At 35.1% G+C, this 15,898-nt stretch overlaps 1 protein-coding gene across 21 annotated transcripts in view; it reads left to right on the top strand.

The window, feature by feature from the left end:
* The window catches only part of COBLL1 (cordon-bleu WH2 repeat protein like 1), a 166,045-nt gene that overhangs the window by 145,512 nt on the left and 4,635 nt on the right, over nucleotides 1–15,898 (top strand). For 10 of the 21 annotated variants that reach the window (XM_070508013.1, XM_070508008.1, XM_070508006.1 and 7 more), the window contains 3 exons: nucleotides 452–546; nucleotides 4,441–6,008; nucleotides 8,087–8,263. In XM_070508013.1, coding sequence (XP_070364114.1) covers nucleotides 452–546; nucleotides 4,441–6,008; nucleotides 8,087–8,263 — 1,840 coding nt within the window. Of the gene's footprint in view, nucleotides 1–451; nucleotides 547–4,440; nucleotides 6,009–8,086; nucleotides 8,264–13,808; nucleotides 15,095–15,898 lie in introns of those variants that run through there. The other 11 variants (XM_070508021.1, XM_070508015.1, XM_070508010.1 and 8 more) reach the window with 3 other exon arrangements.

Raw genomic sequence — 15,898 nt, 5'->3', positions numbered from 1 at the left:
AAAGTTTTACTATAATTTGCATGAGATTGTCTTCAAACTAAACTCTTCTATCACCAAAAAAAACCAGTGAGGTCAAACCACATCCTGACTTGCTACAAGTTGACTTTGCCAGATGCAGGACTAAAATGTTTCATTTACTTTCCTTTTTCTTTAAAAGACAAATAATTGATAATAACAAAAAGACACTGTTTTTGGGAAAGTGTCTATTTTACCAAGTTTCTTGCATCTTTCTCTGTAATAAGACCACCATATGAAAGCCAATGTTTCATAGCAGCATTTCCTCTCTGTTGTATTTTTTCTTTTTCTTTGCTATTACATTTCCAGTATTTGGCAGAAAAAAAGATTATTTCAGTCTATTTGTCTTTAGAAATTACTGCCTGTTTTCTCATTGTGTATTTGTGTATATGTTTGGATAGTATCAATATATTACATACAATATCGTATTTTGCAGGGGACCACACATTATGGTATATAATGCAAGCAATGAAGAGAAGGTAGTTGACAGTGTAAGAAACTTGAAGTCATTGGGCCCAAACCAAGAGAATGGTGAGTTCTATAAACACAAATAGCCGACACTTTCACAGCACTTACTATGTGCCAAGGACCATTCTAAACACTTTAGTCATGTGTTGCTTAACGATGGGGATATGTTCCAAGAAATATGTCATTAGATGATTTCATTGTTGTGCGAACATAGACTGTACTTACACAAAGCTAGATGGTATAGCTTACTAGACACCTGGGCTGTATGGCACTAATCTTATGGGACCACTGTCATATATGTAGTCCATTGCTGTGAACCATCGTTATGCAGTGTGTGACTCTCTATATCTAACCCATTTCATCTTGTATATTAACTCATTTATGGGTATTATTATTTTTAGTACCATCTTACAGATGATTGAGCCCCAAAGATATTACATAACTCACTTGAGGTACCACAATTAGTAAGTGGTGGACCTCGGATTTGAACTCAGGCAATATACTCCAAAGTGTGCTTTTAACTACCGTGTGTACTACTTTTGTTATTGTTAAATCTTAGAAGTTACCTGTCTTAGATCTTGGGTCTTAAACTTGTATACTCGGTGAGTCTACTTGTGATATATTTCTTTTTTTTCCTTCTACTGACTCCCTAGTCCAAACCTGTTGTACTTCATACCCAAGTTGCTATATCTTGGGTGAGACTTATCTGCCTGATTTTTAAGGTTCAAATCACCTAATTGTGTAATGTTATTACCCAGTATTTCCCACTCCCCACCCCCTAAATCAACAGATTCTTCTCCTTCTCATCCTGTATTTCACTCAGTTCTGTCATTAGACCTATGCTCCTTTTTGTCTTTGCATGGAAAATAATTTTCCACCTATCTTCACCTGTTCAACTACCATCCAAATCCTGCCACTTCACTTATTTTGTTACTTGATTACTAGAAGCCTTGTAGTTCTCTGGGCTAGACTCCTCGACTAGACTGAACAGTCTTGGATCAGAGAAATTCTGACAGTTTGTTTGAACTCCTCAAAGCACCTAGCAGAATACCGAGATACTGTTAAAATATATACTTAAGATTGAATTTCAGAAAAATGGATACTACGCCAATAAAAGATACAAGGAATGCACAGTGGTATTTTAAGGGGATATGAAGGAAGTGGCTTATGAATTCTCATGGTCTATTATGTTAATATACAAATATTATGTTAATTTATGTATGTTAATATACAAAACTAGGTTAATAGTCTTAGAAAACAGAGGAATGTACGTATTCATATTCAGATAAAACATGGATTATCTCAGTGTCACAAACAAATAGAGAAGTGGATATACAGGTATATCTCATTTTATATATATAGTATGTGTTGGTTAATTTGAATATGTATGTGTCTGATTCATTTTTCCCATGGTCAATGCTGTCTTGAGATACAACTCTGAGAAGGCCTAAAAGTATATAATTTCCCATTCTTTTTCCTCTTGATTCAGTTTTTCACAACATATACTATGATGGCAATAGCATTTCTATTGAGAAATAATGAATTAAAAGCTGCTTCCTTCTTCTTAAAAGCATAGTCAAATTGAATCATTTTTGCTAAGATTTGGCATCAAGTTAATGCTAGGGTCACAAGTATATTTCTGTAATAATATTTATTTTGATTTGCACTTGATTTGCAATGACCTTTGTCAACTCTAGGTGATCTTTAAAATAAATAGTTTCTGTTATCCTTAAAGTAGTCTTATTCTGTTTTCCTCTTCCTTTTTTACCTACCCTGTGTACCTACCTAAATCATCCTTTCGTCAGGTTGTAGGTGTTGGTGTCATAATAGGGAAAGGACAGGATAGTACAAAATATACCTTCTCCCTCTACTGGCCATTCTTGGAAAATGGCCTAACCATTCATTGACATTTGGTTAACATCATTATCAGGCATGTATGAGGATGGATTAGCTATGAATTCACTAGTGATTCTAGCTTTCCAGGCCTGACAATCGTTGGGAATAATCATGAAATTTTGTTGAGACATTCAGAGTTAGACATTGATAAAGTAGGTGTAATCCACCGAAAATATGAAAAATAGAAAACTGGAGCTCTAAAACCAATAAATTAGGGTTTGTTACAGGGGATTCAGTTTAAAATATATTTTTACATTGATTTACTTCCTTTTGAAAAACATTTCTATTGTATAGCTGGGGTGTACCTATATTCAGTGAAATAAGAAATAAACAAGAGAGAAGGAAATGCATTTAGGCTATTTCCTGGTGCCAAGGACCATTTCTTATATTCTTTTGTACTCATAGCAGTGTTAAGAGCACCACTTTTCATATAGATATTAAAAATACTTATAAACCAAGTAAATAAGCACACAGGCAGAAATGTACTTCTTCCATGGTTCCTAATCATGTGTCCTTAATTTTATAAGTTATAAAAGTTGGTAATTATTAGTCATTGAGTGAAGTCACTCATACAGACAATACATATCCTGATAATCATTTGCATTTTATTTGGGAATAAAAATGAATTCTGTTTTAAATTATATGTTTAATATAGGGAGCTTGCAGCATAATATAAAGTATAACTATTATGACCAAATTGTTGTACAATTAGGCAGGGTTTAAAAATATGAAGATATTTTCAAAAATTATTTGTATACAAATTTACCTGGCAACATGACTTTTTTTTTTGCATGCATATTTTTCTTTTTTCTTTTTTAACAGAGGAACTATTTTAAGTAGCTCATGACATTTTAGGCAGTGAACTTGATCTTTATCTTATAGGTGAAAGTGAGTGATGATAAAACTAGAGAGAAATACTTGACTTTCTTTCCCAATTTGACTCCCAAGGCGCGCATTTCGCTCATGCTGTGCAAATTACACAGCTGAAAGGGGAGGCCGCTAAGGATTTTGAAGATGAGGGCTAGTTGGTCATTTAGGAGAAATGGTTCTTCAGGGCAATTGACTAGAGGAGCACATTATAGACATCACTTGGCCCAGTACCAGACACATGGTGCACACTCAGTAAACCTGTGTTTCCTTCCAGAAGCCTCATTCCAATTCTTTGTTATCATGTTGTTGGCTGGCAACTGCTGCTTTGTTAACCTGGACACTGGCAGACGGTCTTCATTTTCAGGTGGTCTGAATTAGGATGAAGAGGAAAAGTAGTGCAGGGGACAGGCGGGTCATTTTCTCTACTTGGCTTCTGACAGGAGAAGAATAAGGATATCTTTTCCCACAGAGAAAAATCAAAACCCACATGATTGTTTTTATGTAATTGAAATCACCCATATTATGACTAAAAACAAAGTCCTCTAAAGCTCTTTAGCAGGCATACCTAATTAACAAGACAATCATCTGAGATTCTTAAAGATAATGTTTCCGTTATCTCCCTTTATTCAAACTGATAACATTTGCTGGGGTTGTTTCCGTTTTAATGTTAGGTATGAAATATAAATACAAGGGGCTATAGAAAAGACAGAGGGAGAATCAAAATGGAAAAAAACCCAGAAGAATACAAAATACATTTTCTGAATTTGTCAATTTCTTTCATCATTCTTAACAATGACCGAAATACTAAATCTTATAAGAAACATAGCTATCTTCTATGAAGTGCTTATTCTGGGTAATATCCTATCATAAAAGCATGTTATGTAAGTGATATAAAAAAATATAATACATATTTTCCCCTTTTTACATCCGAGCAAACTGAGGTTCAAAGGGGTTAAGGAACATTTTGTTGCCACAGAGACTAATTAGTCAGGTGGGTTCCAGACCAAGGTCTCTATGATACCAAAGCCCATGTCGTTTTCTCTAAATGCCAATACCTGCTTTTGTGTAATTAATGAGCTGAAAATTGGCCGTAGAATTCAAACTAACTGTGTCAGTTTCAGGGAGACAGGCATTGAAAACTTGAGATTTTTCTACTTTTTCATATATTTGATGACATTTTTTTTCTCTCAGTAGATGAAAATGAAATAGTTGTCATTCCAATGAACACAGAAGATAATATGAAAAATGGAGTGTGGAGAAAAGAAATCAGTGCAGGAGGTGTTGCCAAAAATAACAATGTGGACATGGAAGTTGACAGACTATCAAACTACGAGGCACATAAAACTGATGGTGCTAGAAGTTACAAGGAAAATCATCCAGCTGCTTCATTAGTACCAGATCAAAAACTGAATCAACCCAGTGCAGAAAAGACAAAAATGCAAGATGCAGCAATTCAGACAACGCCTTCCTGTACCAGTTTTGATGGGAATCACCAAGATCATAATTTGTCTGACTTCAAAGTTGATGAAAGCATGCAAACTTCAAGTAACAACAAATCAACTCAACACTCACCTTCAAGTCCACAAGATTCTATAGATCTCTCAAGAGAATTCAGGAGTCAGGGCCCTCTAACTGTACATTCAGAAGATCAACTCACCATCAAAGATCCAATTTGTGCACAAAGTAATGATGGTCTTTTGTCTCCTGTCGATGGGATTGATAAAAATTCAACTGCATCTTATATAAAGAATTATCCACATTACAGACAAGACTACAATCCCAAGCCAAAACCTTCAAATGAAATTACAAGAGAGTACATACCCAAAATTGGGATGACTACTTATAAAATAGTGCCTCCCAAATCCCTGGAAATATTGAAAGATTGGGAATCAGAAACCATAGGGTATAAGGATGATCAGGACAGACATACTTTAGGAAAAAAGCACCCTCATGAGAATGTGAGAGAAACGGCAATGCAAACAGAAGATCTTATTTCTGAAAGCTCAAAGGAGCCACAGGCAGCCCTTAGACAGAAGCCTGCCCCGAGAACAGAGCATCAGGTGCACAGTATGGAGAGCTCACCCCACAGCACCACGGCGAACCCTCTGAAACTTACTCCCAGAATGACAAGAGACACTGGCACAGCTCCTTTTGCACCGAATTTGGAAGATATAAACAACATTTTGGAGTCAAAACTTAAATCTCGGGTTTCAAATCCCCAGACCAAACCAAGTTCTTTTTTCTTGCAGATGCAAAAAAGAGTTTCCGGTCACTATGTGACATCTGCAGCTGCCAAGAGTATCCATGCTGCCCCTAATCCTACTCCAAAGGAACAAATAAAGAAAGAGGTGGAAAGAGATATGATACCTCCTCCAGAGCAAACTCTTTCTCCCTTAAGTAAAACAGCTCACTCTCCACAGCCCCACACTAAAAACACTGATGATGACATCCTCAGTAAGAAGCCCCCTGAAACCTCTCCTCCTCCCGTAGCTCCGAAACCTACTCCTCTTCCCACGAGTCAATTAGCTGCACTAAATCTGAAGACTTTGAAAACTTTTGGTGCCCCACGACCTTACTCCAGCTCTGCTCCTTCACCGTTTGCCCTCGCTGTAGTGAAACGGTCACAGTCTTTCAGCAAATCACGCACAGAGTCGTGCAGTGAGGGTGCATTGGACCAACCTCCAGCTGACACAGAGGAAGGGAAGACTCCTTCTGTAGATAAATTTGTGGACATCCCACAACTAGGTGTCAGTGATAAGGTAAATGTTACCTTTTTAAAAATAAGGGATTCTTGGAGACCAGCCTGGTGGCATAGTGATTAAGTTCCAGTGCTCAGCTTTGCTGGCCCAGGGTTCATAGGTTCCAATCCCAGGCATGGACCTAGTGTGGCTCATCAAGCCCTGCTGTGGCAGCATCCCACATAAAATAGAGGAAGATTGGCACAGATGTTAGCTCAGTGCCTATCCTCCTCACAAAAAAAATTAATAAGGGCATCATATACAACATGGTTTAAACGGGGGTGAACAAGCTTGTTGGTATGTCTGTTACTTATTTCTGAATTCATATTAATCTAATATTGAGCTGCTGTAAGAAAAAAGAGTGGTAATACATAGAATCCGATTATTCACTCTCAGAATTATTGTAATTCACATAACTTGATCAGGTATTACTATAAGGTCATCATTATATAATTGTATCCTTAGCAAATATTTTAACTTTTCTTTGCTCATACATTTGTATAATGTACTAGTTTGTAGTTCTGACTCTATATTTTCCTGTGTTTTGCTATCTCAATTTGTTTATAACTTTTCTGGATGTTCTAGTTTACTTGATTTTCTTCTCCAGTTCTACATAATAGCAAGATTAATAGTTTCAATTACATAGAAACATAAGCAGTGTCAAAGACTAGATAAAATAACCAAACATATCTCAGCTATGCATTTTCTATCCTATACATTCAACTTCAGCTTGCCAAACATTTTTACATGTAAATTTAAATTGAAACCAGAGTTTAAATATGTAATTTTCGTAATTTCCCACTTTGTTAATTCAATGTCAACTTTTCCAGTTATATGTATGTTGGCCAAAATATCATTTAACCACTATGTAGCTGTAATAATTTACAAAAAGAGGGATTTGTTGACTTAGTGTTCAGTTGACTGAATGTTCTAATTTCCTAGGTTGAGATAGTCTGGTCAAAGGAGAAGATGAAATTCACAGTATGAATTATGATAATCCACATGCAACTTTTAAAAAATGCTTTGTGTACTTTTACTCTGATAGTGTTTAAAGAATATGTTCATATTTGTGTGACAGATCCAGAAGTATTTTATATTACTTTTTCAAACATTCTAGAGTAACAGAACATTAACCATATTGCCAAGTAAAGATTTTTCCATAATTTTAAAGCAATATTTATCTCGTAGAATATTTCTTCATATATTTCACATTTATGTTTATTACTTTGTTATAATGTCAGGAAGAGATGTATGGTAGAGAGATTAATTCTCTACTTGGGAACAAAGCCTGTGTTTTTTCTTGGAATGGAATACCATTCCTAAACAACGGAAGCTGGGTTTAGAAAATACAGTTTTTGAGCCATTGCCTGAGCTCTCTTTAGCTCATCTTTTGTAAGGATATTTGGCACTTTGAAAAAGACATTTTTAAGATTATTTGATAACAGTTGCCAGTTAAATCAGTTACTAAATATTCTTTGCTAAGAAGTTTAATTAATTTTTTGATTCTTCAATTTGGAAATTCCTCATATTTTAGAAAATATGGCCATCACTTGGTCCCTGTGACTTCCAGAAATAAGCTATTATGTGTAGCAAAATAAGCTGTTATGTGTAGCATAGTAATTAGTATTCCTTGATTAGAAGATATGCTAAATTCAACCAATATGAAATTGCCAATATTTGTCCATTTTTTTCCTTCAAAAATAATAATTTCACAACCTAATATGTTGGAACTATGAAAAGGGGTTATTTTTTAGTCTGTGGAATATTTCTATTATTAATTTGGCTCTTCTAGGCAACTCCATTAGAGAAATTAGCATTATTTGACTCAAGGACACTAAAATTACCCGTGTGTTCATGAAACAAAGAGAGGTACCACTTTTCTTCCTTAGCCCCCTGAGTTCAAGAGAAGGGAAGTTAATGTGCTCATCTTCCAACTGAGTCCTGGCAGCAGACATAATGCAGTGAGTGAGGAAACAGAGCTGTGCCTCGAACAGCAGTGTGGCCAACGGTGATTCTTTAAGAACTGATAATGAAAATTTTTGAAAACTGGCCCATTCTTCACTTGGTATTCATATAAATATTTTGCATTATTTTTATAGGAAAATAACTCTGCACATAATGAACAGAATTCCCAAATACCATCTCTGACTGACTGCCCATCATTCACCCTTAAGAGACAAAGTTCTTTACCATTCCAAAGCTCTGACCCAGAACAGGTCCGGCAGAGTTTGCTGACGGCAATCCGTTCTGGAGAGGCTGCTGCCAAATTGAAAAGGGTAAGTTTTCTTTATCAGATGGGTGACAGTAGGTTTATTTTCAACATTGTCAAACTAATACTTAGGGGAAATTGTTTTCTGGCATTTAAATCTGAATAGGGAAGATGCCAGAAGTTATTTTTTTATGTCGGGGTCATTTTAGAAGTATCAGCTGAGAGAGTCCAGAGTCTTACATGGAGTTAAAAATGTGTCAGGTCTATTTTCCGCAACACGGGCCAGGTGCAGAACATGAGTTTTGCTCATTATTGTGTAACTATATAGAGAGAGTGCCCTGGTCTCTTATTTTTAAGAAATTATGTTAGCACAGCAAGAAGGGTTCTTTTGGAAAGAAAATCCCTCCCTATTTCAGAAAAACTGCCCTAGCAATAGGAGCCTGCAAGTTTTCAGTCATCACTCCTACAGCGATCAAAGTTACTACCCTATGTGGGATTGTGGGTGGGGGGAAGTTTTACAGGTTAAACCAAAAAATGTAGGGGAAATCTGGAGAATTTAGATGAGACCTAATGCAGAAATTCAAGTCTTAATCCTCCCCTGCCAGAGCTGCCTGGCTCCTCCTTAACTGAGGGGAAGCAGAACTTCAGGAGACCAGGTATGCTGCTTCTGGGGCAAACACCCACCAATTCTTTCAGGGAACTCTGCAGCTGAGTTTCCTCCCTCTGTCACCGGCATCCACTGAGAGAGGAGGTGGGGAAGCCTGAAGCCTGGCGTCATCACTTGGACTTCCCAGGGCCTGTAGTCTCCCTAAATGTCTCTCTTGTTCTCTCCTCAGTTGTCTTGGTTGCCAGTTCCTCAACACCCAAGACAAGAAAAGTGCTCATTATTCCACTGACTCCCTAGGCATTTCATTTTGTGAATTCCTTCCCTCATCATTTTAGAAGCTATATTTAGAGAAGAGTAAGAGACTTGTTGAGTAAAACACTGAGCTCAACAGAAATGAAATCCACGAAGGAACAGGAATGCTGCAAAGGCAGAAAGAAAGGGGAAGGCCCCCGGACGCATCTACATCAGCCAGGCTCGCCCACACCAGCCAGTTTCTGCAGCGTGTTTCCATGCAGCCATGAGTGACAGCCGTCCTCACGGAGGGCTTGGCGCTCCCATCTGGGCAAACATGGAGACAAGGCAAAATATTGCGTGCTGTCTGGAGTGGAGGAAACACGAAGGAATAATTCAGGGGATTAGGTTTGAATTCTGTAGATTATTTGTAGAGTCTGAATTTAGGTGCCAGGCAGCAAAAAAATTTGGTATAGCTTTAAATATTAAAATTGGTACCTCACAGGTCACAATATTTATATTTTTGTGGGCAAATATGCCCCTGTTAATCACACATTCTCATTTATAAAAATTTTTCTATTTCTCATCTTGTAAATTAAGGACAAATTTGAAATCAATCATTTCCGATCTAAAGCTTTTTATCAAGTCTATAAATTTGACAAGCATTTTTTTAAGCACATAAGGACCAAGCATTGTACCAGATACTAGGGCTACAAAAATGCGTAAAATGAAGCCTCAGCCTTCTGGGTGTTTGCAGCCTGGGACTGAGAAACAGTGGTCCATCAGGCCTGCACAAGAACCGAGTACCTACACAGAAACTAATAGCAGTGTCTTTGTACTGTCAGTGGCTGGATTAATCATTTCAATGAATTAAGTGCAGAAAACAGTGCATTAAATTGGAATTGCCTTTTAGGCCAACAGAATTGTACAGGCAAGCAGCTGTATGCTTGGTGTGTTATGGGCCCTGATTTGGCAGTCTCTTCACATATAAAACTCATTGCTTCCAGAATGAGCCTGGATGTGGATCAACACAGAAAACAGGCCCTAAATGATGATCCTATAATTGTATCCTGTTTATAACTCATTACTTTAGGTTCTATTGAGTCTAAATTTTCTCTCTTTCAGTAGGAGGTTATTGATAGTTCTGAGTCTATAAGTCTATACAGGGCCAGCTCCTAAATTTTATTTAATGAAAATTTGTTACATTTCCATTTTTTTCCCACTAAAAATGGACACAGGGTCTAGTCTACTAAAGTTCTCAATATCCCCACTCCATGATCAGCATTTTCACTTCTAGTTACATATCCTAAAAAGGTGTGTGTTTGTGTACCAGAACTCACATATTAAAAGAATATCCTAGAATATTGTTTGTAATAGCTCCAAATAAATATACCCTTAATATTCAAAAATAGTAGAATTAATAGTATATTCAAAGAATAAACAATCATTTAGCAATAAATTGGACAAAATACAGCTAAATGCAACAATGTAGATAGAGACATATAAAAATATAGGTGTAAAGTTTGACAGCATGCAGAACTAAATTATATTCTTTAGTGATGCATGCATAGGTAGCAGTTATTTTTAAAAATGATGAAATAATTATAAAAATCTTGATAGTGGTTACTTCCAGAGGGGAAGAAAAGGGGTTGTTAGGGGCTTATTGGAGCAGGACAGGCATACAATTTAACAGGGAACCAAAAAAAACTAGGTAATCAAGATAAATCTTAAGGCAGTATTTTTTAAATGTCCAAATTAATGTAAAAATCCATGATGAAGAAAATGTCAAAATTTTAACTAAAGACAAGATCCGTGGGGAGCTGGAGGTACTCTGTCTCTGGACCTGGGTGTTGGGTTATATACATGTTTGTGTTTGTTTTCATTCGGCTGTTTATTTAAGTTCAGTGCATTTTTCTGTACGTGTATTTCAAAATATTGGAAAAAAGTGGTTAAAGATGGACACAAGAAGACTCTCATTTCTTGTGATCTTTGCTTAAGTCCCAAATTTCTGTCCTGTACTGAACATTTCTCCTGGTTTGTTTTAAATTCTAACATTTCTTTTATAGAACAGCAGTTACAGTGCCAAATAAAATCTCCAGTGATTTTGACAGTTGGTTTAGATTGTTCATCAGAAAGTTGGCTCTGTGTTTGCCTACATTTTGGCACCCAAATGTTCAATTTAACTCCAGGTACCAACCTGCCTTATGGCTCTGGTTCATACCCGAGCAATTAACCTTCATTATAATAGTTGGTTCACATTAGAACAATTATCTAGTTGATTGCTCTAGTGTAAATGTAGTCAGGAGCATGCTATGTTTTTTCACGTTTCTTAAGGTTTTTTCCATACCTTACCCCTGCTTGACCCCCATGTAGTCACAGAAATTTGTCTTGTCTTCACAGAAGCACTAATAAATCTACCTCAGTATTTTATGAAACGTGTTTGATGTCAAGATTTATATGTGAGTCAGCAAATTGTTTTTCAGAGAATAAGGCAGATTAAGTAATCCTTTATTGTCGACTAGACAAGAAAGTTCTTGTCGGTGCTTGAGTTACTAAAGATTATTACACGATTACAAGTCGAATATAGGTTTGTAAAAATAAAGTCTGCGAATACACTAATGAATGATAATTTAGTACTTGATAATAAGTGTTTCCTCAGAATGTAAAACTTATCTTTGGCTAGATAGAAATCTGGAAGGAAGAAAAAAACTGGATAAGTCACCCAGAATCTTGCTGGTTTGTTTTGTTTTTTAAATTGGTCTGCCTTTTATTCATATTTCCTTGGTTTGAATTTGAATTATCTAAGGGTTTCAGGTTGGCAGTTCTTTCCATATATTTTTAAAGCAAAAATAAATGATAGTTTCATAGTTAACACTCCTTGATGGAAATCAGAAAGCTGTGTGAATATTCCTGAAGATTCTTTCAACTTAAAGGGTGGAGAGTCAACTAGTAGATGCTCCTATCAGTAAATCCTGAAACGCTGTTTTTAAGAAAGATCTTTATTATAAGTATTGTATGTTTATTCAAAAAATTCTAGCAATACTTTCTTATTTTATAAATGTTTGTAAAAAATAACCATATTCCATTCAAGAAGTATTCATTGATCTACAGTGTGCCAGGCACTAAAATAAACATGAGAATAAAGTGGCATTAAAATAGACAAGTTCTCTGACCTCACAGAATTTATATGAGTCTTCGAACGATGCCTTCTCATGTTTGAAAGTTTAGTAAACAAATTTTTAAATATCAAACAAAATACCACTTTCCCCCCAAAGTAACTACTCTTGATAAATTATAGTGTAACCTTCCAGACCACTTTTGTAGTATGTAAACTACATACTACTATTTTACGAAGATAGAATCCTCTGTGAATCATTCATAAACATCTCTCTCTCTGAAGCTTTCCATCTTATTATATATATATCCGTGCTATTTTTTTAAGACTACGTAACATTCGACTATATGAATGAACTGTAGCTTATTTGCTCCTTATTGGTGGACATTTAACTAGAGTCTAGTTTTTCATTCTACGAATGATGCTGCAATGAACATCTTTTACTTGTAGAAATTTAGAGCCATCAGTATGTTTTTTAAAATGCTTAAAACAACTTTTCTCTCTTTCACTTTACAAAGAATTAGGAGAACTGCAATTTGGGCAAGGATTACAAAAATAACTCCTACATACAGAGACTTTTCAGACCAGATTACACAGTGAAAAGTTCTTACCTGTCTATTGTTTGTTGGCTTTACTTGGAAAGAATTCCACCTGAATGCTAAACAGGATGCACATGAGTTTTCCTTCCCCTGGAATTCTTAGGAATGTTAGGAATTTATTTCAGGTGGATGGTATCAACCATTCTACTCCATCCTAGATTGATAAGACAGTCAAGAAAATTGCTTAGTTTAGATGACCAATCTTCATTTAGTAAAAGGCAAGAAATGAAGCACAAGAAAACCAAATCCAAACTAAATTTGCGAATCTTGTTTTCTGTTTTGCTAACTTCCTCTGTTGCTAGGCAGAATCTGTGGCCTTTCTTACTTCACTTCCCTACTTATGAGAAGATGATTGTTTTTAATTATGAATCTAAACTAGTCAGATTATAATCTGGAGATAAACCATTTTTCTTAATATATTGTCCTTATATGTTATGTATAATATTTCTAAATATTATACCTATTTCCTATTCAGAATCCAGGTGATTTTTCTTTATATTCTTCTAAATAATATTGGAATTTCAAGCTATTTAGAAAATTTTTATATTAGTGTTTTTCTTTCACTTACAGTTTGCAAAGAGGAGACTTTGCCATAGAATTTTGGAACTTAGGAGTTTATTTACTAAAGAAAACAAAAACAATTCCTTATACTATCAGTACAAAAATTGTAAAATTCATTGCTATGTGGAATTCATTTTATTTTTCTACATTCTCCAAGGCATTCTGGGAAGCCAGAATTAGTGTAGCTAAAAATGTCATTAACAGCTTGCCTGCAGTCTGTTTGTGTTCTTGTCCTTTGAGTTGATTTGGTCATTTTGTAAAGACTATGATGTGTTAATGGATTACTTAACTTTGTTGTGGAAATAACAACTCGCTCGTTTTTAATTTCATGGTAGAATGAACATTTATTCTCGTTATTTGTAATTTATTGAATAAAAAATACTAAATGTTAGCATTTACAATTAAACAGAAGTTAAAATGTGGTAACTGTTGAAAATTGAAAATTAGATAGCTGTCCTGTTTTAAATTGATGGGTGCAAAGTATGTTTCTTTCTCTCAGGTGACTGTTCCATCAAATACAATATCTGTGAACGGGAGGTCAGGACTCAGCCGTTCCATGTCCTCTGATGCCCAGGACGCCCATTAAATGTTGCCCTGCCCTTCTCCACCTCCACTTCACAGAACAGCTTCATACTGATGGAGAATGTCGGCAAATGTATATTCAGATGTACACTAATATATTATCTATTAAAGTGTAAGAATTTGTGCTGTGGCTTTTAATGCCAAAAGAAAGAATTACAAGAGTTTATAATTTATAATAATATTTTTGGCCTTTTTTGCCTTAAGAGCTGATTATGCTGCTTTAGATCTTTAAGACAAGGTGTTAATGACTTTCATTTTTTTCAAATGAGAAATAGTCACCTTTTGTTGATTCCACTTACTTATTGACACATTCTCTACAATGGTGACTTAGACAAAAGGATAAATTAAGATTCATAGACATATATTTGTATGTCATATAAATAACTAGGCAAACATAGATTGACGCGGGCTGCGTCAATGTCACAGTTTAATTGGAAACGTTTATAAGTTATATTAAAGCCTGTTTTGTGCTGAAAGTATGATCTAGAAAACTAATGATATCAAATAAGTATATTCAGTTCCACAGTTAATTTCAGTGATGAATCACTTAGCATGCAAGTCTTATCTTGCACGTTCTTTATGTAATCACAAGATCAGTGTCAAATTTATAGGACGCTCATAATATTTTAATATTTTATCAACGTGGAACACTTTGTTTTTTAATCTTTAGAACTTAAGTTGCACAAAGAGAATTTTAAATATTTTCTGTATATAATTATGACATTATTGTCACACAGATATTACACATTTTATGTGCCAGAAGCCTTAAAAATCTTCCTGTGAAAATGTTGATATATTGTGACAACTGTTTCACATTCAATATATAGAGAGGAATAGGGGTTAGTTTATGTCCATATTGGAAAACTTTAAAGACTACTTGGAGGTTCCAGAAATCCTGGTTTTACTTAAAATAAAATGATAAAGTTACTATGTAGTTCGGATGCTAATATTCTAAATAATAATATATATTTACATTAAAGCTAAAACTGCTAAGCAAAACGATGCCTAATTTGTTGTTCTGGGGTCTAGAGCTTGTTGATGTTCTATTCCTACTTTAAGAATTTAATTGCTCACTTATTCTAAAAGCTTTGTCAAACAAGCTGATGTTAAGCTGGTTTTCATTAAAGCTACTGGGATATCTGTCTCTTTGGAAAATGTGTTGATTCTTTTGCCCTGTTTAATAAAAGCAAGTTATATATTTGGGATGCTTTTTTTTTAAATGCAGTTCATGTCAACCAGCATATTTGTGTACTTGACCTGACGACCACAGCTCTATCAGCCAGTAAACAAACAAGTAATAGGAAGGCCTACCATTTACCAGAGCTCCCCAGTATACATTTCAGCTGAGGCATTCCAACTCCAAAATGCATGAGCAAAGCATGTAAAATGCTTGGTTTAGTTCCTGACACAGGGCAAGTGCACATTAAGTGTTAACTGTTGATGCTATTTCTTTGAATCAGACTTGGAGAGACCTTTTTATATAGAAACTTCAGTTGTGTCGTTATAAACTAGTAGAAAAGGACTGGCTTTTTGAAAAATGGTGTTTATATGATTGATTTTCCTCTTGGTAAAAAAAAAAAAAAAAACTGGATCCCTACCTCAAACCATAAATATATCTGGATTGGATTAAAGATGCCTTTTGAAAGTAATATTTTAAAACTTAGATAAATATATTCAACATGCTTTCAGACCTCAATGTGGAAAAAGTTATTTAAGTAAGACACAAAGGTGCTTAAGGCACAAAGTCATAAGAAATAGATATGATAAATTTATATTAAAATTTAAAACTTATGTACATTAAGTACTATAAAAGTGGAGAAATAAGCACAAGTAAGAAGATGTTTTTAATATATATAAGGGTTGATTTATAAAAATGTAAATATTCCTATAACTCATGAAAAATTCCTATAACAGTAGAAATAAGCACACACTGAAAAAACAAAGATTTCTTACAGGAGGAAATCTGAACAGCCACAAACATATGGAAAAAATACTCTTCACTAATAA

The sequence above is a fragment of the Equus asinus genome, chromosome 4, assembly GCF_041296235.1.
Source record: "Equus asinus isolate D_3611 breed Donkey chromosome 4, EquAss-T2T_v2, whole genome shotgun sequence".
NCBI lineage: Eukaryota > Metazoa > Chordata > Mammalia > Perissodactyla > Equidae > Equus > Equus asinus.
This window is presented reverse-complemented; position numbering and strand designations above follow the sequence as displayed.